At 44.7% G+C, this 22,978-nt stretch overlaps 1 protein-coding gene across 11 annotated transcripts in view; it reads left to right on the top strand.

Moving 5' to 3' along the window:
• LOC131129213 (ephrin type-B receptor 3-like) overlaps nt 1-22,978 on the top strand; it is a 60,527-nt gene that overhangs the window by 32,343 nt on the left and 5,206 nt on the right. Inside the window, exons 3-15 of one of the 11 annotated variants that reach the window (XM_058072495.1) lie at nt 2,191-2,863; nt 7,263-7,418; nt 8,137-8,472; nt 9,962-10,086; nt 10,644-10,806; nt 12,021-12,129; nt 13,344-13,396; nt 13,536-13,763; nt 16,646-16,893; nt 17,175-17,390; nt 18,477-18,662; nt 19,234-19,433; nt 22,347-22,502. In XM_058072495.1, the coding sequence (XP_057928478.1) occupies nt 2,191-2,863; nt 7,263-7,418; nt 8,137-8,472; nt 9,962-10,086; nt 10,644-10,806; nt 12,021-12,129; nt 13,344-13,396; nt 13,536-13,763; nt 16,646-16,893; nt 17,175-17,390; nt 18,477-18,662; nt 19,234-19,433; nt 22,347-22,502 (2,849 nt within the window). Of the gene's footprint in view, nt 1-2,190; nt 2,864-7,262; nt 7,419-8,136; nt 8,473-9,961; nt 10,087-10,643; nt 10,807-12,020; nt 12,130-13,343; nt 13,397-13,523; nt 13,764-16,645; nt 16,894-17,174; nt 17,391-18,476; nt 18,663-19,233; nt 19,434-22,346; nt 22,503-22,978 lie in introns of all 11 variants that reach the window. The other 10 variants (XM_058072494.1, XM_058072497.1, XM_058072496.1 and 7 more) reach the window with 10 other exon arrangements.

The raw sequence follows: 22,978 nt of genomic DNA on the forward strand, positions 1-22,978 counted from the left end.
CATCACATAGTTTATGCTAGTTATCAATGATTATCCACTTAAGTGAATGAGATGCATTTACTGCGCAAAAAAACTACCTACTTTCAGGGAAACAATTTTTGATCTTTGTAAAGATGTCCTTGAGAATTATTACCAAGAATCGTCATTTTGTAAGCGATTGTAGTTTTTTACTTTTTTAATCGCAGACAAAGGACTGCGTTGTTGTGAAGACCAAAACTGACGTTCAAGTGCAGACATTTGCAAACACTTCCCTTCTACGGTGAGCGATGTCTTACACTTAACTAAATCTCCAGCGCCACTTCATGCTTTTAGTCGTCCCATTGACCCGGCCGGCGATTATTGCTTCCTCATTCTCCTCGCTCCTTGTCAGATCAGCGTTTTAATCCCTTGGCTATGTCCATCTAGCGCCTCTTGGGTCTTGGATGAATAGCCTGGTCTCCCTGGCGTCCACATCCCAGCCCTCATGAGGATGCTACACGGGACAGATTCTTGTTTTGGTTTTAGATGTTCATATCGGAACCCTAAACGGACATTTCCCGATTAGACCTTTTCTTATTTATTTTTACAGATTGAGTGGAAAAAATTGCATTCTGCAATCAGTAGGTGAAAAAGTCAATCTGAAGCTTTAGATAAGATTTAATAAGAGCAACGTTCTTCACCTGTTAGGATTAACTTTGCTATTGGAATGCAATGCAAATAAACTAAGCAGTTGACATCAGCTGATGCGCTTCCACGCGCTCATTTCATGAAGCTGGTCATCAAAGGTTAGAAAATGTGACATCCGGTTTCATCCCGAGCCCTTCACCCGCTGGGGGCTGCGGTAGCATTGAAAGACGTAGCAGAACTGAAAGAAACAGGAAGCATGAAGGTTAAGCGTCACGCTGCCCCCCTTCCCATCAGAGGACGGCGAAGTAATTGCAGTGTAATGAAAGTGTAATTGGTTGTGAGGCCACGTGTACGCTAGCTCCGCTACGCTACGTGAAGCGCTGGCGGCAGGTTCAAGGGGGGGCGGTCTGCTGTAATTGGATGAATCTGCAGGTCTTGTCCTCGGATTTTTCCCGCACGGACTTGAGAATTGACCATTTGAATACGGATGCTTGCAGTCTGGTGGGACGCTTCCTTGTGGAAGATGGACTCCTGTGGCTCGACTCCTTAAAAAGAGTCGGGTTCCAAATCGTTTCTTTGATTTTTTTGGTAGCTTAAATTTTTTTGGTTCTTTTTTTGTCTGACTTTACAGTAAAAGTACACAAAATGACGAAGTTACTGAGGAACCGAATTGGGTTGAAGTAGGTTTGTTCATCATCAACTACTGTTAGCTGTGCTAATTCTCAACGTTTTTTCCGAAATGTAAGTATCATATATTTCCAAGATAAAAATAGAATTATACCTGTTCCATGGAGACAAAAGGTCCTATCTGACTCTAAATTTCCGACCATTTGGTGAAACATGAACACAACACTACAGAGCCAAGTATACATTTCTAATGTACAAAACTAAGGAAGTACCCAGGTTGCAGTTTTTGCTAGTTTTTAGTGAAACTTGACTTTTGGCCTGAAAAAGGCATTCGACCGTGTCCCTCGTGGCGTCCCTTGGGGGGTGCTCCGGGAGTAGGGGATTGGTGGCGCGCTACTACGTGTTATCCGGTCCTTGTACAAACGGGGCAGGAACCTGTTTCCGGTGAATGTTGGCCTCCGCCAAGGCTGCCCTTTGTCACCGATTCTGTTCACAATTTTTATGGACAGAATTTCTAGGCGCAGCCAAGGTGTTGAGGGAGTCCGGAGAAGGTGGAGGTGGCCGGGGACCGGGAAGTCTGGGCTTCCCTACTGAGACTGCGGAGGAAAATGGATGGATGGATGTACTTTTCCAGCTTGGTTTTGTGTAACGCATCCCGACCCGTTGCCTCCTGACGGGTCTCCAGCCAATCGCACAAAGACAAACATTCACACTCGTTAACGTACCTTCAGACGATTTTGAGTGTCCAAGTAGCCTTTAGCCAATTAGTTTTTGGAGAGCATTGGAGAACCCCACATGGAGATGAGCAAAATGAGATTCAAACCCCATCTCCCAACTGCGTGGCCAACATACTAACCACTCGGTCACCATTTTCATTGTTAATCCCAATTTTTCTCTATGTTTGAAGGTCGCTGATAGAGGACACTTGTAACTCTTCTTGTCTGTGTTTCCGTGTAGTGGGAAGAAGTGAGTGGCTACGACGACGCCATGAATCCCATTCGGACGTACCAAGTCTGCAACGTACGAGAGCTCAACCAGAACAACTGGCTACGCAGCGACTTCATCCCGCGGAAGGACGTGCTGCGTGTGTACGTGGAGATGAAGTTCACCGTACGGGATTGCAACAGCATCCCCAACATCCCGGGCTCCTGCAAAGAGACCTTCAACCTCTTCTACTACGAGTCGGACTCGGACTCAGCTACAGCAACCAGTCCTTTCTGGATGGAAAACCCGTATGTGAAAGTGGACACCATCGCGCCTGATACAAGTTTTTCCAAGCTCGATTCCGGACTTGTTAACACTAAAGTCAGGAGTTTCGGGCCGTTGTCCAAAGCCGGGTTCTATCTGGCGTTCCAGGACCTTGGGGCATGCATGTCGCTCATCTCAGTGAGGGTTTTTTATAAGAAGTGCTCCACCACCATAGCCAACTTTGCAGTTTTCCCAGAGACAGCAACCGGAGCCGAAGCCACATCCTTGGTCATCGCGCCTGGAACTTGCGTACCCAACGCCTTGGAGGTGTCCGTGCCGCTAAAGTTGTACTGCAACGGAGATGGGGAATGGATGGTTCCTGTGGGCGCCTGCACGTGCTCAGCTGGTTTTGAGCCCGCCATGAAGGACACTCAATGTCAAGGTGAGTTTCACAGAGACGTTGCACTGTGAGGTCATCGGCTCAACCCGGCACGGATTGATCTAGGTGGTCTTTTCCTCCTAAATAGAAGTATTTCTGCCGTCTGTACAGAGAAAGAACAAAGCTGAGATTTTTGGAATCAAAGTCTTGGCTGGTTTATGACTCACAGACTACTTAGCGATACGTCTGGAATTCATATTAGTCAAGTTCTTAGGCTTTTTAAGCTCATATTCAACATCGTTTAGCATCAAATCCCATCCAACAAATCTGTTTGTTCAGTTTGTTACTCAACTGAACTCAGAGAACGGAAACTTTTTCATGAATGTTGCCGGAGATGATTGTACATACCGCTATACCATGGTTGCGTAATCTGCTCCAACAGGTCTGACAACAACCAAATTGTTCGTCAACTGAAGTTTTTTTTCCAAGAAATAACGTAAACCAAAAGAAGAGCACGGTACCAGTTTGTTACGCGCAATATTTAGCCTGACGGAATAATTTCTTGCAAAAACGGAATCGTACAGAACGTCTGATGGTTTGACTGCATTTTAATGTTGGCTAAAAGTACTTAGCCTGCAATTCAAAGTCATTTTACGACATAACGTCGATAAGGTAAAACAATCCGCCATACTGTACATGACGCCGTCCGTCTGCCGGTCGCCCTTCTGACCTCGCTTTCGCCTGGCAGCTGCTTGCTAAATAAATGGAAATGCAGTAGAGGCTGTCTGTTTATGAAAGCCGGGACACCCCAGTACACCCCCCTCCCCCACCCCGGCCTGATGGACAACACGACGAGTTCACTGAGGTTGAGAGCAAGGTGAATTTAACCAAGCAAGGTCTCGGCTGAAATGGAGTGCAGGTGACAGCAGGAGAGGGGAGGATAAATGGAAAGTATGAGTCGGGGGGTATGAGGGCGGAAAATTAGGCTCAGGTTGTGTAGGTCAAATGGAGACAGGAGGATGGGGAGGGGGGTTGGGGGTGGCAAGGTTATTGATGAGCAGAGGTGATGGAGAAGCGTCTGGTGTGCGGCTTGCCTTTAGGACTCGGAAGGCTCCTTCATCTTCATCCTCTTATCAACTCTGACAATCAGGGGGGGTTTGTTGTGTCAAAATGAAATAATAATGCAATGATAATGCAATAATAATGCAATAATAATGAAATAATAATGCAACAATAATGCAATAATAATGAAATAATAATGCAACAATAATGCAACAATAATGCAATAATGCAACAATAATGCAATAATAAGGAAATAATAATGCAACAATAATGAAACAATAATGAAATAATAATGAAACAATAATGCAATAATAATGCAATAATAAGGAAATAATAATGACATAATAATGAAATAATAATGCAACAATAATGCAACAATAATTAAATAATAATGCAACAATAATGTAGTAATAATTAAATAATAATGAAATAGTAATGCAACAATAATGAAATAATAATGAAATAATAATGCAATAATAATGAAATAATAATGCAACAATAATGAAATAATAATGAAACAATAATGCAATAATAATGAAATAATAATGAAACAATAATGCAGTAATAATGAAATAATAATGCAACAATAATGAAATAATGAAATAATAATGAAATAGTAATGCAATAATAATTATGAAATACTAATGCAATAATAATGCAATAATAATGCAATAACAATAATAATTGGACATCCGCTGTCAGAGACATGCTCATTTCAATGTCAATGTGGGGCCACTTTTACATTAAAAATACAAGCCATATACAGTAGATATGCAGAGATATAATAATTATTTATAATTATTAAATATTTACTCATTTATTTATTATTTATAAATATTATAAATTATTATTTATTATATATAATATATTATTTATGATCATAACATTCTAACATTTAGCGATTTTCCCGAAATTGCAACTCTATTGGTTGTTTCTCATATTGGGACTTTTTTTCTTTCATATTGTGATTATTATTATGGATTATTTATTGTTTTATTTATTGTTATTTATTTATTATTTACTTTATGTCTTAATGTTTTATGGTTATTTTTGTCAAACATAGCCCATCGTCAGTGGTTATTTCGAGTTTTTGGTCAGCCTTCCATAAAAGTGTGAAACAAGTTCTTGCATCAAACTAAAACAGTGGCCTGCTGGTTCTATAAGTTGGTGAACGGTTAGAAAGCAATTTGTTCCCGGCAGCAGAAGGTGAAGGCCCCCCACGACCGGCCCCCGTTCTTTACTCAAGCTTCCCTGGTCCGGCCTCATTTTCTGTCCTCACCTTTTATGCTACTCAATAATAGTTTTTCACCGTGCTCTTTCTGCTCCCTCTCTCCCCTGTTTCAAAGGAGGGCGCCTTCATTTCTCTACCCCCCTACCGCCCCCACTCCCACCCCCACCTCATTTCATTCTAATCTGAAGGCCGTTTCTCTCATTAATACACCATCCGACTTACAGTAAGGACGTCTGCATCGCTACTAATCGATGAGCCTCTCCTGCCTCTCCCCTCATTTGCAGCACTAACCCCCCCTCACACCCCCCCTCGCCACACTTTCCATTTTCACAATTCATTTTAATCAGCTTCTTAAGCCCTATGTTCTGCATGAGAGGATAAGACACAGGGGAGTGAAGGGGAACGGGTGTGGGGGGGGAGAAGCGCTTGCGGGATTAACATTTTCACTGCCTCCACATCTTCTACCTCTTCCTTTCTTTTTTTCCCTCCTTGTCTCTCTTTCTTCCTCATTCTTTAGTTGGTTCCTTAGGGGGAAATGGATGAAAGCACCAGGATGACCCCTTTATGCGCCACAAATGATTGATCAGCATTTTCAAGCCAATTTAATGGCGAGGCTTCCTCAACATCTTTCATTCGCTAACATGTTGAAAAGCCGATACTTGTATCTCCCTTCTGTAGTAGAGGAACTGCGTCTGGTTTTCTTGGGGTGGACTGAGCTGAACCCGCATGGGCCGGGCCCGCGGGTGGCCGTGCAGGAAGCCGGCTGCTATACGTCAAGGACATTTGATGTGTTTATCCAGCTCTACTTCCTTTTAGCCAGGGCCGCGGATAACTCTGATTAATGGTGGAAGAACAAACACACGCAGTGCTAATGTACACCACTCGGCCAACTGGAGGCCGTGTGCTAATATTGGGCTTTGCAGGACAGGAACGCATTAAGTGGTCCGCTGCACTGACCTCCGACCTTTTAACAGGAAGCCAAAACTAACTCAAACTCAGAAGCCGTGGTAATAATTCTTCCTTGCGAGAGGCGCATATTTTGCACATGACGTGAGCAATGCTGACCTGCTTTGCTACGGCGCCTGCGGGTGCCCGTTTTGGACCGCAACGCATCATTGGCATTGACCTGGCCACTAAAATTATTATACATTATATTTCTTCACATTATGAGGAAAACGGTTTGTCACTAGAATAGGACACTTTTCATGATTTTGACTTTATGCTTGTAATTGTTTCTTTTTTTCATTTTTCAAACTTTCAAAATGTTCTTCTTGTAATTGTGCCCCTTTTCTCCAAAATACATTGAATTATGACTTTTTCTGCAACCAAACTAAATTTGAAACAGTTGTATGCTAGGACTACTTAAAAAGCCATAGCATTTCAGTATGTGGAATCAAACTATGAGAAAATTTTTAAAAAAACCTTAAACTGTATTATGGAAAGCAGGAAGTGAACAAATGTAACAGTTATTGATTGTAAAAGTACCAGATAGAGGGGTAGGATTTAATAAGCTTTGCTTCTTCCTACTCCTTTTGGACATGTGGAACTGGGAACTGATTATGGGATGCACTCAATTGGAATCTGATGCATGTTCAAATGAAATTAAACCATTACCATTACCATTACTTATTAAAATTATGACTTTTTCTTCAAAAAATTACAATTTCATTTTCTGAATAATTTTGTTGTTTTTTCTCAATCCACTTAAATTCTTACAATATTATAAAGTTATTGTTTTAATTGTTTCTCTTAATATTCTGACTTTATTTATTCTTATAAAATTACTGCAGAATTTTCAATTTTTCGATTTTTATTCTTGTTAAAGTATATTTTTAGAATGTATGAAAGAACAGCCACGTGCCCCAGGTGCACATTACGTGCGGGACTTCCACGATAAAGTAGGTGGCGATAGTGGCGAGGGCGGCAAGGGTGACGAGGGCGGCGAGGGCAGCGAGGGCGACGAGGGCGGCGTGAAAGGTTGTTGGAACAAACAAGCTTAAGCATTTTTGAAAAGACGTGAGTCATGCCAGCTTGGACACGATTCCCAGGAAGGCTAAAGCGTAGCGAGGTTAAATTGTGCTGCTGAGCTTTTCCAAGTGAAGCAACTACGGTGTTGATAGCCATCTCTTGTTTCTTCACACTTTGCTCTTCCTTCTCTTTCCACGTTAGCTTGCAACCCTGGAACCTTCAAGTACAAGCAAGGGGAAGGATTCTGTCTGCCTTGCCCCGCAAACAGCCGTGCCAGCTCCGGAGCCGCAAGCGTTTGCTCCTGTCGAAACGGTTACTACCGATCGGACACAGACACGCCCGACTCACCTTGCACCAGTAAGTGGAACTGCTTTTATTTGACGACATATCCGCCTGCCAACGTATCCTGTGAAGTGTCGGCGTGAGAAGTGGGTCTTTGGTTTTAAAGTCACTGTCACAAGTCCTGAACCTGCCGGTCCTCGGTAAGAGTTATCACCACTTGGGACAGAAGTTTTGTTTCCCACCACGACACAGAGAAGGCAAACACTTCTGCTTGTTTTCCCAACGCCGTCCAAAACGTTATCATGCCGACCCAGCTGCCTTCAAAGAGAAGTCTATCTCTGGCTGGCGTAGCCGTAATGCTTTTATTAAAAGCAAACACGCCGCTGTAGGAGCAGATGCATTCACTGGAGACCTGGGAAGAATCTGCGTTTCCTGTCTGTTGCCGGGGTGAGATGCTTATTGGGGGCGAGGGAGGGGGGGTACATTGTGTCCCGCAGCACAACGAGAGATAAGGTTCCGGTAATTGGATAAGAATTGCCAAGTGTCTGCCAATACATTTTCTCACTCGTTTCCCCTTTTTTCTCAGACTCATTAAGAGGAAGAGAAAACCGCCCCAGTTAACATGAAAATAACAATAAGAGCAACGTTATGCTGAGATGATTGAATAAATGATGCAAACCGAACTCCATTGTGCGTACGTGACTGCACTGTCAAAGAGCCGCCCATTATGCACGGAGATTTCATCCGTACCGCTTCCCAACCTATTTTCCTCATCCCATCACGCCTTTTGCAGCTGTTCCCTCTGCTCCGCGCAACGTCATCTCCAGCGTGAATGAAACCTCGCTCGTCCTGGAATGGAGCGAGCCCCGGGATCTGGGCGGCCGCGACGACACCTTCTACAACGTCATCTGCAAGAAGTGCCTGCCCGAACGGGGAATGTGCTCCCGCTGCGATGACAACGTGGATATCTCGCCGCGCCACCTGGGTCTTACCCTGCGGCGGGTGGCGGTCCGTAACCTGCAAGCCCACACCCAGTACAGCTTCGAGATCCAGGCCGTCAACGGCGTCTCCAACAAGAGCCCGTATACGCCTCAGTTCTCGGCGGTCAACATCACCACCAATCAGGCCGGTAGGTGAACACCCAAAAGTAGTGATCAATTCCTTGTGTGCAGGTAGGCGTGTGGTACAGATTTTGTTCTTTGAACAGGGATCAAGAGCAAAGACGCTGTTCTGAATGAGCTTAGCAAACGACTTGTTTCACACACCCACTGCTTGCTTTGTTCTACCACGGCTGCAAATAGCAATAGCAACGGTATCCTCCCAACCCACTGCTCCGCCAGCCTACAGCGATACCAGTAACTAGGTCAATGCCGTGCCATGTTGTGTGTACTATACATATGTACTGTATGCCATACTATTTTGGCTTGGATTGGACTTTGGTTTTACGCTGACGTTTCTGGGTCTCCATGTAAACAAGGCTTTTGTTCTGCTCCTCACTGACCCCTTTGGTTCAGCTTTTGATGCGTTTGGTCGCTTTGTTAAATTTGCCCTATCTTGGACAACATGGAGGATTATCCGTGGCCCCACCCCCCTCATCATCCTCGCTCCGTGGCCTTGTCCTTTACCCTTGTGGCCCTGAAGAAATGTATTCTCTTTGTGGGTCTGGGACCCGGAGGCTCTACGCTGCCTCATGATAGGCGCTCATTGTTTTATATATGAGGGGTGCGGCGCCACATGCACAGGCATGCTACACCACGGACCCCAGTGTCCATTCATGGGCGGCCTGGGTCACATCACAACAGGAGGAGCATCATCTGTGATTAGATTATCCCCCGATGTAGTTCCAAGACTTTCCCTTATGTGCATTCAACTTTAAGAACCAAAATAAATACCCGGGTGGCGATAAGCCCTCGGAGGCCACCTCCATGGTAACTTCTACATCTGCCCCCAGGAGGACTGAGCCTAATCCCCTGGCTGGAGTAACCAGGGGATCTACTCTGTAACCATTGTCTTCTGGGAGGGACTGAGGTGTGGTGGAGGTCCTGGGTAGGGTGGGCTTGCAAGGGGAGGAAGAACAGAAGGATGTCTGGCCTCAGACACAAGCTGGATTTGGGGAAGAAAAAAATGGACGGGGTCGGGGATCAAAGAAGGAAAAAAACTGGGGATGAAAAAAGTTTGAAGAAGAATGAGGAGCCTGGGGGTCCAGGGGACGGGAGGGGTATTGGTGGAGACAAAACCAGCACTATTTAGGACAGAATTGTAATAAAAAGTTAAGACTGTGGCCGAAGAAGGTGTAGATGTGGAAAAAGACGAAGGTACACGGTGAGACCGTTACGAAACAAAGACCTGGACGTAGGAGACGTGAGTCAGAGCCAGACCAGACTTGAACTGAGAAGAGAGGAAAGAAGCCAACAGAACTTAGCTTGAAAAGGCAAATAGAGCCAGGATGGAAACTAAGGTGGGTGGAACAGAACCGTTTGATTTGTTCTGTAAGTTCGTCTCTGACGATGTACAGTGGAAGACGGGATTATGCTTACATAACGGTCCGTTTACATGCGTGGTAGGAGATTGGACCGTTATCTGAAACCGTGAATTTGCTTTTTTTCTTCCTTGTGTAGCGCCGTCGGCAGTACCCACGGTTCACCTGATGGCGGCCACGGCGAGCACCATGAGCCTGTCCTGGCTGCCTCCAGAAAAACCCAACGGAATCATTCTGGATTATGAGATTAAGTACCATGAGAAGGTAAGCAGAAATGTAAGTCCTTTAATTCGATCCAATTTCACCGACACTAGTGGTCTGGTTCATCTGTGCGTTTGGAAACGAGGAAACAATGGCGCTGCCGATAAACACATGCTTGTAGCGAGGCAAGTCCCCGTTCCCCATCTTTGTTTGGGTAATCCGGCCCCAATTATTTCCCTTTTTCACGCTTTCTCCGCCATCTTGCCATTATGCTCCCATATTACCCTCAGTCTTCTCTCCAGCCGTCCATTAGAAAGTATTTTTCAGGAGTGCACAGAACTGTGACTATGTGTACCTCGGGGAGTAAACAAAGGCATTCACTGTATATTTGCCGTTTCTTGTCTTGCCCTCGTCCCATCGGATTAACAAGGCAGCTCCAACACGTCTCACCATTTCGGTTCTGTACTTTTTCATCCCTTTTCTTCAGTTAACAAAGTGAAATTGGTCAGCCATGATAGAAACAGCCGCTACCGGATCGGGATGATGATTAATGAGCCAACCCCGGGGTCTTGTACAGCACGTGTTGTCGTGTTTTTATCATTGACTATGTCCCTCTGCAGGATCAGGGTGAAGCCATCGCTCATACGATGACGGCCCAACGGAGCAACGCCCGCGTTGAAGGTCTCAAGGCCGGGACGCCGTACGTGGTCCAAGTCCGGGCACGGACAGTGGCTGGTTACGGTCGTTACAGCAGCCCGGCCGACTTCAGCACCAACCTGCAAAGTATGTCTCTCTCAGACCGCTTTCGTTATTCAGGGGCTTAAAGGGGAAACCTCCCGAGATCGTTATTTGAATATGCTTTTCAACATAATGACGGCTCGCAGGCTCATAGAGTGTGCTGATGCTACGGCTATTTTTCATGGATGAAAATCTACTCCCGAGCCATCAGTCAAGCTATCATCCTTAGATTTGCCTCTCATGGTACTCATGATTAAAAAGACATTCTTAAACTGACTGACTGAGCCGAGTAGACGGTGGTCAGCTGAATAAAGATGGCTGCTACTCCACTTTATCACAGCCTCTGATTTCACTCAAGTACTATTCTTATCTAAAGCCAAAGCCAAGGATTATTTGGCCATCCCATTTTTGGTGTTCCGCAAATGGCTATTTTTTTCTTAGTGTAGAATGTAGTTGTGGTGACCAATAAAGGAGTATGGCGGATATACACAGTATCTGAACATGGTTGCTCTAATTAGGGATGGCAGTACATGGCAGTACACAAGAGCAATGTATGAAAAAAATGACATTTTGCCCAAACCTGAGCGAAACATACGAAGGACACTCGTTGGCCGTTTGTATGGTCATATCACCTCGTACTTTGGTACATGACAAAAAAAAACAAAAATTTTAAATTTAATTATATTAAATTTATAATTAAAGACAGTCTTGAACCAGTCATGATGTGCTATATATATCACTATATTGACACTTACTATGCTACCCATTATGTCATTGTATGGTCATATCACCTCCTACTTCGGTATGTGACAAAAACATTTTTAAATTTTAAATTTTACGTGCCAAAAATAAAATACGTACGTGACAAAAATAATATAAAAAAAACTTAAACTATATTAGGAAAGCAGGAAGTGAACAAATGTGACAGTTACTGATTGTAAAAGTACCAGATGGAGGGGTAGGATTTAATAAGCTTTGCTTCTTCCTACTCCTTTTGGACATGTGGAACTGGGAACTGATTATGGGATGCACTCAATTGCAATCTGATGCATGTTCAAATGATATAAAACCATTACCATAAGTTTGATATGACAAAGAACCGCACTCTATGTGTGACTTACACATAGACTTGCCATAGAAGCCATGCTTGTGTTCTTGGCTGAAGCCTGCGATCCAACAAAGTGTACGAACCGACTGTTTTATCCAGATGGAATTACAAGTTTGCTAAGCATCTCTTTTTTTTCTCCTTAATCCTTCAGCTGACCCACCCAAGTTGTGGCAAGAGCAGCTCCCCCTCATCGTGGGATCAGCTACCGCCGTCTTTGTCTTCATCATTGCCGTTGTGGTCATCGCTATCGTCTGCCTCAGGTAACCATGTCATTAGTCTTGGCGATATCTGGCAATAATTGGTGTCGAAAATAGATGCGCAGATTGGGAAACCTATCTACCTTCCAGGCCTTTGTAGCATAACAGCAGAACTTTTCAGAAACATTAGAGGAGGGTATTTTCAGTTCAACTTGAATAAACAGAGATAGCTCCAAATGTCAACATTGTTTACATGTCCTCCAAACCACCCCAGAACCGCCTCTGTGGATTGCTGTGCGCCACCTGCGAGGCCCCCGAATGCCAGACAGCCTTGTGAAAGTGTGAATAGTAAACAGCGTTGGGTAAAAAAACGGTACTTTTTACACAGGACTCGGTATGATGGAGCAGCTGTTTGGTCTGATAGACCCGTGCTCCAAGCTCGCCACTCACTGTGGACTTTTCTGACCACAAAGACCCCAGGTGTGCCCTTGTCTGGGGGGGGCAGTTATTGAAAGGATGGAAACTGGTTGAACATCACTTGGAACCAGAACCATATTGTTTGTCCTCACACAACTTATTTGACAAGCAAAGCGCCACATTTGTGTTTATATTCGTGTGTGAAAGGTTGGCACCCACCGCCGACTGGCACCCACTCGCTTCCCTTCACAAGCCTCTCAGGCAGTGGCTGACAAGCGTGGGCATCGGTCACGCTACAATGAATAATAATCTCTCCGGCTCCCCCCCTCCTCCCTACCTCCCTCCTCTATTTTCACACCGTTTCATTGTGTCTCTCGTAGGGTCTCGGCTTAAGCGCCGCTTAGGCTGCCATACAGCAACACAGAGAAAATAATAACAGACACGCAGGGCTTCGGAATATTCCGGAACTAAATTAGAATTTGAAATAAGATGCAAATCACCATTGGGTATTATTGCCCTGGTTACTGGTTAGACAACAAAGGAAGCGCATTAACATGCAATTTCTAAATCCCGGCCCCCTCGTGATGCCATCGCGTTTGTATCCACCCCCCAACCGCCCCAAATACAGACGGGAAAAATGGAAATGTACGGAAAGAATCAGACAAAGTGTCGCGACAGTGAACATGTTTACAATCTTGGAGTATTTGCTAGCCGGCGCTGATGCAATACGGATCCACCGCGCTTCCCTTGTCGCGGTGCAGCGTACGGTTCCGCGGATGATGTCTGCTTCATGTAACTGTCACAGAATTTTCACCGTCCTGTTGCCCAGGTGATTGAATTGTTTTTGTTTTTCCAAACAGAAAACAGAGGAACGGTTCAGAGTCAGAATATACGGAGAAACTGCAGCAGTACAGTAAGTATCTTTACCGGCACAGTCACCGTCTACGCTGGCTTCCTGTTGATGGATGGAAACTATCCTGTTGGGTAGTTAGTCAACTTCAACTTGGCAACGTAGATTCACTTTCCCGTTCTCGCCACTGAATCCCCAATAGTCACTCCGGGAATGAAGGTCTACATTGACCCCTTCACCTATGAGGATCCCAATGAAGCCGTGAGGGAATTTGCCAAAGAGATTGACGTCTCCTGCGTGAAGATCGAGGAGGTCATCGGCGCAGGTAACCCACCAAAGCTCCTGAGCTACAGGGGGAAGACTGCTAGTCACCTCCAGGCCATACCGTTAGAGGACTTCACACCAAGCGGTACTTTCACTCAATTCATCGGTATGCCCTCCCCCCTTCCCTGTACACCACCTCACTTGTCACTTTTTAGAAATTCTTCTCTAGTCATTTTCAGGTTTCTCAGCTAAATTCAATGACTCACAGTCCTAGCACCCTGTCCTCACGTAATGTTTAGAGTAGAACCCCTTTTGTGCTGAACCCAATCCTGGGACTGGTTTCACAAAGAGCTGTGCTCCTTAGTCCAACCCGTGGCAAGTTCGGTATTTGGAATTTTTGGTGCTGCTCATTATTTGGTGGAACGCTTTCAAATACAGCAGTTCAGTCGATTGTGAAAGCCCCTCAAAATAACGTTCCACTAACATGAAATATGTCGTCGCAATCCAGATACCGGGATAACGTTACAGACTACATACAAAGATTTTTATTGTTCTTAAGCAGCTCTCTGTATTGCAAGTTCTCCATCAAGGCTTACAACAGGGGTCTCAAACTCAATTTACCTGGGGGCCACTGGAGCTAGGGTCTGGGCAAGGCTGGGCTGCATCAGGTTTTCCAAAAAAAAAAAAAAAACGCATTTATTAAAAACAGAAAAATATACAAACTTTTTCAGTGCTTTGGTTCCGATTTTCTACAATAAAAGCTCTGATAAAACATTCCACTGTTCTCAAATATCTTAATTTTTATTTTCCTGCACAAAATAAGATGAAAAATAATAAACAAATCAAGAATAAAGAAAATTAATCAATCAGTAATAAATAAATAAATAAAATAATAATAAAAACTTAATAAACCACATATAGTTGGTGGGTAGACAAATTATTTTTTTCAGATTAAAATTAACAAAGCATTATTAGAGCCCTGTAGACATGACAAAACACGACTATAGTCACATTTATACTCTTTTTATTTACAACATATTGCGCAACTGCAGGGTCTTGAGACACATGCTAACTCGCAAACTAGAGAGCTAGCGACCTAAACGGTAGCCTCCAAGTTATTTCCTTTAAACTTAAATAGCCAAAAACATACCACTTCCACACGGATAGGGAGGATAACTATTATTTAACCTTTAACATGAACATTAATCAAACGTAATAATTTTTTCTGGGTACATGATACCATACAGCATCCTTAAACTTTCATATCAAGGCGGGGGCCTCAAACTAGTGTCCTGCGGGCCACATTTGGCCCGCGGGCCGCGTGTTTGAGACCCCTGGCTTACAAGAAATGGACTCGAATACGAGACTAAAATGTCTTTTTAAGCAGGTTGCAATTGTCGTCTCACTGGGGTTACCAACCGTCACTTGAAAACAAAATGAAGCATCCCATATTTAGCTGACAAGGGACGCACATTTGGGCCAAGCCATGCCAGCGTGTCCGATCACTCATCAATGAAACCCGTGACTTTTTCACACTTTGCCTGGCTGTGAGTCTACCTCCCGTTGGCGGTACTTAGCTAGCTAGCTAGACAGCCACAGTTCTGGTCTTTCTTACTGCAAATGTTAGATTTTGTCTTTTTGGTCGTTTTTTTGGAACGCTAAGTGATGCGATCTTTCCAAAATGTCATCTTTGTGAAACCATCCCAAAAAAACGGGAGAGTTGCTGTGCAAGGACAAGGAAAGATGTCTTGGGAATGACAAAATAACTTAATAACAACTCAACAGGCAGGTTTACGGTGTCATACGAATACGTTTGAAGAAATCACCAACTGGCTTATGTCGATTACGATCTCACACATCAGTTAAAAAGTCGACTACTAGTCGGATACTCAGAGCTTGTCAATGGAGTACTGCCGTCTCCTGGGGGGCGGTGTCCCTTTGATACAATTACTATAGTTTCAGGGGAGCACCGACTTGTGTTTCCTCAAGATTCCCTGTGGGAAGATCCCTTTGGGAATGGGGCAGGACATTGGAGTGCATTGGGATAACATTGCCAACAACATTGTTGAATCTCCAAAAAAGTAACTTGAGTTGACACGAGATCCTTGCACATAATACCTCTTCCTTCGTCTGGTTAGTTCTCTTCTTTAGAACCCCCACCCCTGACATTTGATGTTGTGGTTGTGTAATTTTGGTAAACATGACATGTGTTTTATATGCTGTATTTTATAGTTATTATATCTCTGCTCAAAAAGCTGCAGGACTGTGCCAAGTGAGCTTTAGTTGTAGCGTTATACTGGGCCAAAATGGAGGACGTTGTGATGGCAGAGGAGGGAGCCTCTACTGCTGCTTCTGCTACTACCAATTACTATTGCTACTACTACCGCTACTACTGCTACTACTACTACTACAGCTCGACTGCGGCTGAGGCTACTACTTGAAACCCGTCGCTTCCCAGCATCCAAAGTGACAAGTCCATGTTTTTCATGTCCCTCTTCCTCTCCCCCCCTGACCCTTCCCGACATTCCTGGCCCAACTCCGCCAACCTTCTCCACCGTCACCTTTGCATCCTTCTTGTATCTGTACCTGCTTTGGTGTAGACTCAAAACGTAAAGCATCCACTACCCCCCGCACCCCCAAACTTCTATCCCCACCTATCTCCTCCTCCTGCGCCTACTTCTCCGACCCCTCCCAAGCTTAGCTCCACATCCCTGTGTCAATGATCCCCCTCCTGATCCTTCCCCCATCCACATGCAATTATGTATCATATTATGCTTCACTGCCGTAGTTTATTACATAATCACTCCTCCATCACCGCCATCCTTTGACTATGGCCTAGAGTCCTGGCTTTGTCGTGCAGTTCCCCCTGTCCCACACTTGCTAGCCTTCCCTTGCTCCTTGGTTCTAACCAGTTAACTGTTCCCTCTTCCCTCTCTCCCCCCCACTCTCCTCCACTGTTCCATCATGCCTCTCTCCCCTCCCCTTGTCTCTCCCCATTTTCCCATCGTTCCTCTCCGTCTTTGCCATCTGCCGCCTGGGCTCTCGCAGGAGAGTTTGGCGAAGTGTGCCGCGGTCGCCTCAAGCTTCCCGGCCGCCGTGAGATCATCGTTGCCATCAAGACCCTCAAAGTGGGATACACAGACCGGCAGAGGAGGGACTTTCTCTCCGAGGCGTCCATCATGGGGCAGTTTGACCACCCCAATATTATCCGCTTGGAGGGTGTCGTCACCAAGAGTCGACCGGTGATGATTGTGACCGAGTTCATGGAGAATGGAGCGCTGGACTCGTTTTTAAGGGTGAGGATGAACTTTTATCCTTAGATATTTGCAGCAGAAACTATGTGAAAACAAGTCTTCTCCAGAATGCTGATATTTATTTTGACAGAATGTACATGGCCACCAAGTTAAGTGTCGAAGTAACAATATACAATTTCTACCAGAAAGTTTGGTGGCGATAATAATGTACTATATAATATATAACGTATACTCTACCAAAAATGCAACTCGTCATGCTCGGAACGCCGGCCCTTCTTCTCCAATCCAACTCATCCATGCCATTCTTCATTTTCTTTTGCCAGCTCAACGATGGGCAGTTCACCGTCATCCAGCTCGTGGGCATGCTGCGTGGCATCGCAGCAGGCATGAAGTACCTCTCAGATATGAACTATGTACACAGAGACTTGGCTGCCCGGAACATCCTGGTCAACAGCAACCTGGTGTGCAAAGTGTCCGACTTTGGCCTATCCCGTTTCCTGGAAGATGACCCTACGGACCCTACCTACACCAGCTCACTGGTAAGTTAGGAAGAATATGTGTGTACAGTATGTACTTCAATGTTTAAAGGAACATTTTTACAGAAATAAAACATGAGAATAATAAAAAAGTTATAGCCTTGACTCCAAAAGGAATCCACTACACCTTCAAGTTCCAAAGCATACGAAAAAACATGAAATTGTTATTGACATGTTAGAAGGGCTTTTGATCTTACTTTGGACAGTAGCAGCACCCCCACGTTTCCACCTGGGGGTAACATACAGTAACCCCCAGTGAATGGTGAACAACCGTAAGAAATTGATAGGCTCCAAAAAAAAGTCGATTTTTGACACGTTGCTCGCTTTAGCCTGGTCAATAACGAGCCAATAACGACTTATGATAATGTATCAATGATATACCGACTAAGTAGTCTCTTGGCTGCAAATTTTGAACTTTTTTGTGTGTCACAGCCCACAACTATGGTGCGTTCAAGAACCACCGAACAAAGTGTGAAATCTCAACACATGAGAAAAAACATTATCAGTGCAGCATAAGGACTTTAACATAAACATGTTGGACTTTCTAACAGTGCTATATGTTTGTAGTAGTAGTATCATCACATACTACGTTACATTACGTACATTATTACCAATTTACAGTGAATAAGTTGTGTTTTATGCGGAAAAATCTAGCCTACTTTTGGAGACAATAACGTGATTTTGACAATTTGCAGGGCCATGATTGCTGAATCACGATTGGAGGATTGCAAGGACGTTTTACTATTAGTACATATTAGATTACCAAATGGCCCAATTACCTGATTACCCAAAATTCCTATTTTTTGCACCAAACACAAACAATTACATTCAGGGCAAATTTGTTAATAATGTTCATGAACATGACAATTGAGATATACATTGATACATTGGTTGACTACTATATGATTGTTATCCTAACATCATACGTTCCTACATGCCATTATTTCGTAACCATGCTACTAACCTCGTGTGTCGTACGTCATGCGTCGTCATGCTGTGTGCATCGATGTTTCCTCAAACTGCGTTTTTCTCACACTCTCTTTCCCTCTTGTATGTGTGTGTGACTGTGTTTGTGCTCCATCCCTCCAGTATTTCATGCTCACCTACTCATTCGCATATCCCCAGGGAGGGAAGATACCTATTCGATGGACCGCGCCCGAGGCCATTGCCTACAGGAAGTTCACCTCCGCAAGCGACGTGTGGAGCTACGGCATTGTCATGTGGGAAGTCATGTCGTACGGAGAGAGGCCGTACTGGGACATGAGCAATCAGGATGTAAGTTCATAAAGTGCAAAAATGTATTGTACACGGAACATATGAATGGAAAAAGTAGAAAACTAAATACGGTACAGGAATTCAATGAAACCGCTACTGGGGTGAGGCAGGGCAAGGTCCCGAGGGAACGGGTACAAGATCACTTCTTCCAGCCAGACCACATGCTACCTTTCCATCTCAATAATTAGAGTGCGACTGTGCTTGGTTATCACTGTCACTTTCATAGGAGCAGATCAGTTCACATGGTCAAGGACACCATCTTTATCCTACAGTAAATGATAAACATCACAAGACCTAAAGTCCCTAAAGTATGTGGGGGGTTCTCTTCGGGAGGTCTATTTCTCTTCCATAGCTTTGGTTTTCATGAGATAAAAGAAATTCGTAGACGTAGGCATATTCGTTGAAAGATGCTAGTCCGGCGTTTACGGACCAAAATGAAGTCATTCATCCATTTATGGTTGGCGTAGCGGTTAGCATGTTGGTCTCAGTTGGCATTTGTATAAATCTCAGTTTGGGCATCTCTGTGTGTACCATGTATGGAAGTGACGGCCACCTCTCTTTCTTTCCACAGGTGATAAATGCCGTGGAGCAGGACTACCGACTGCCCCCACCCATGGACTGCCCCACGGCGCTGCACCAGCTCATGTTAGACTGCTGGGTGAAGGAACGCAACCTGCGGCCCAAATTCACTCAGATAGTCGCCACGTTGGATAAACTCATCCGCAACGCCGCCAGCCTCAAGGTGGTCACCAACAGCACGCAGTCGAGCGGGTAAGTTGGAGGAAGGCGGGGTGGATGGGAATATATGAACATGGGAACATGTCTGTGTATCCATGTAGTGGCTTGGACTTGTTTCGTTCAATAGTAAGTCGTGCCCAGATATTTAGTGCTCTAAAAGCCCGAGCCAGATCTACCACAATAGCACATCTCAAATTATGAATGTCTGTCCTGTTCCCACGAATGGAACTCGGGCCAGTACGTGAATCGGAATTACTTTTACTTTTTCCAACAGAGGAGCCAAATGATGCCCCACTGACATTTAGCAGCACCGCCGTTATGTATCTGCAAGCTGTTTCTTGGAAAGTATTTGAAGGATAGAAGGTGGCGTTGGAGTTTGAGCGATTGGGATTGGGTAAGGGTTGACCTACCTATCTCTCCCTGCATCGGGGTCTTTTTGTCCCGAGGGAGCTCTGCAGACAATCCTGGGTTGTGCCCTGGGGGGAAACCGGGGTCTCGGTTGGCCACTGGAGTGCCGTTCTTAGAAGATTAGGCTTGCGGTTAATTAGCTCGATTAAGGCGATGCAAAAAGGAGATGGGAGCGCCTTTTAATTAGTCACTAACAAGATTTTAAACGGGCCAGCAGAGAGGTGGCCTCCTGCCGACAAATCTGCAATGGGGAGAGATGGTCGTCCTGTTTGGCATTGAAGGGTGGCTGCAGGCTAGCTAACATACTTTGGAATAAAAGTTATTTCAATGAAGCAACATGTGATGGGGGGGTCGTCTGGCTTTAATATGGGTTGGGTTTTGTTGGGTTTTTTGAGTACGATTCCCAAACATACATCCCCCAGGGACTACTTGGCAGTCTTCTCCAAACAGTAATGACCTGAAGTCTGGAGAAACTGCATCACTTCTTACACTAGCTTGTGTCGGCACGTCTGGAGAGACTCCAACATGTTCCTGCCGTGCTCCAATTGGTGGCTCACACGTCCCTAGAAACTTTGCAGATCTTTTGGAAGCGGGCTTTAGAGATGGAGGAGCCAACAATGCCCCATTAAAGAGGGGCCGCCACGGTCTGGCTTTAACCACGGCCCCAGGCCTGAGCGCCCAAGCGTAGCTCTTATTAAAAATCACTCCATCTGCACCACTCAATGGAGCCTCTGTATCATCGTTATTAGCTTCAGTTCTTTGCCTTTTCCCTTTTTTGCCCTCTTTCTTCATTCTTCTTTTAATTGTTAATGAATCTAATGCCATCAAAAAGGATGACAGGGATCAACAGAGCAGAGAGGAGGGAAGACAGTAGTGCTCTTTCTCTCCGGTTGCTCCTTTGGTCTTTCTCTTGCCCAAAATTTCCCTCACATCCCACGCTGCCCCCCCCCCTCCCCACCTCTCTTCTTCATCTACTCCTCTTTTCTCTGGGTTGTTACACTTTTATTAAACTTCCAAGGTGGCCCCTCTATCTGCAGTTGTGATCAGCAGAGGGTCTTGAGTTGGTCTCCTTGGACATATTGTGAAGAAGGATCATGCAATATTCTGTATTATACAGTAAAAGCATGATCACCTTGGTGAATATGCACTTCCAGATTTACTGTCAAATAGAATCCTAAACCTTGTTGGACTTGACAGGAACGAACCAAATTGTGGGTCAACATTGATTTTGACGAATCAAAGACCGGAAGGACAGTCGATCCCAGCTTTTTGTTGGGGTTCGGTCCAAAGACCACCAGTGAATTACCAAAAACTGCACATAATTCATGTGCCGTCAAGACCCTCAAAGGTCTTGATGGCACCTAACCCTGATGGCCGCCTAACCCTAACCCTAACCCTAACCCTACATTAACTTCTCAATCTTATCAAAATATCCCTGACCTATTAAATGCATGCAAAGTATCGAGAAAACGTCTATGGGGCCACTGAGGACGGTAACGTAAGACAATCGATGAACAAATGGAATCGGAGTCACAGCTCCCAACTACGGTGCCTTCAAGGACCGCTGAACATCAGCGAAGCATAACGACATAAACATGTACAAATTTGGCAGTACATGTTTAGGTACGCCTCACTAAGGAACGAGAATCTCATCTCAGTCATGGTGGCATCCAGCCTGGTCAGACTAGCACTAGAGGCTAACGCCTCCTCTACATAATCCACACTTAGTAATCTTAGTAACGACAATGATTTCTTGACTTTTGTTGTTTTGAGGCGGGATTGACGGCCATCAAAACTTTAGCTTCCTAGCAGAAGAAAGGAAGGATAAAGACTGACTGAGGAAGATGTATGTTATACATTTGACATGTATTATTGCATATTTAAACATTATTACATATTATGGTGAATGAGATGTGCTTTCTTTGGAAAAAAAACAAAAATCCGCAGATTTGAAGGACTGTGAATGAGGAATCATACATGCGTGGGGACCACTAATCTGCATTCCTCTGGGCTTTCATGGTGATTTAATAACACATGGAATGGTTTAGTCATATACTGTCAGACAAACACAGATAAAAAAATTATTTTCTTATCGCAATCAAGACTCAAGACTCAACCAATAAATGAATTGATTGATTATTGGTGCTACAACCTTTTGATCCCAGATCGAACACACTCAAAAACCGGTTCATTAGTGTAATGTCCACGTGTTCTTCATCCGGATCGTAGCCCACTCGAGATTGATCCGTACGGTTAGCCTCACCAGCTGCCGCTTTAGAATCCACCGACCAAACCTCCAGCCAGTCTCTCCACAGTCAACACCATGACACCGCCCTAGCTCCACCCCCCCACACATAGGCAACGCCCACATGTGGCGGAGAGGAAAGGAGAGAGGAGGAGAGGTGGTAAGGTGGTGAGGTGGCGTTCAGCGGGGAGGCGTTTTGGGGGACGATAGGTTGGCCGACAGAGGCAATGGAGTAACCACCTTAACCCTCTCTCTCTTTTTCTCTCTGCCCCCCCCTCCTTTCCAACACATAGGGTATCCCAACCCTTGCTTGACCGCTGCGTGCCCGACTACACAACTTTCACCACTGTGGGGGACTGGCTGGACGCCATCAAGATGAGCCGCTACCAGGAGAATTTCATCAACGCCGGATTTGCTTCCTTTGACCTGGTTGCTCAGATGACAGCAGAGTGAGTCAGTTAGCTCGTCAGGACCAATTAACCCTAACCCGAATAAATAAAAACAACCAAATGGTGGAAATATGGCAGATATTTTAAACGTTTACAAAAGTACGGCATCATTCACTCAATTCTGGAATTGTTGACCTTCAAAGTAACCCGCCTGCTGTTGTGTTTACCAACAGGAGATTATGTAATGCAACTCAAGAAAATGGGAGGCTAGCGATGATCAAGTAAATGAATTAGGATTGTAACAATAAATAAATCATCCTCATTAGCTCCATAATGGCCAATATAGGTGAAGGTAATTTGTTTCAATTTGGTCAGGCTGACAGGTGTGGCGTACCATGGCTCTGTGTTTGCCCTTAATGGTCAGTAATTCCTCTAATGGCGCCCATTTATTATCATTTTATCCTCTGTCGCTGTGCTGAAGGGGATGACAAAATCTGAAAAACACGCACGGTGACGGTATTTGTGTGTATTTGCAA

The sequence above is a fragment of the Doryrhamphus excisus genome, chromosome 5 (genome assembly GCF_030265055.1).
Source record: "Doryrhamphus excisus isolate RoL2022-K1 chromosome 5, RoL_Dexc_1.0, whole genome shotgun sequence".
Classification (NCBI taxonomy): Eukaryota; Metazoa; Chordata; class Actinopteri; order Syngnathiformes; family Syngnathidae; genus Doryrhamphus; species Doryrhamphus excisus.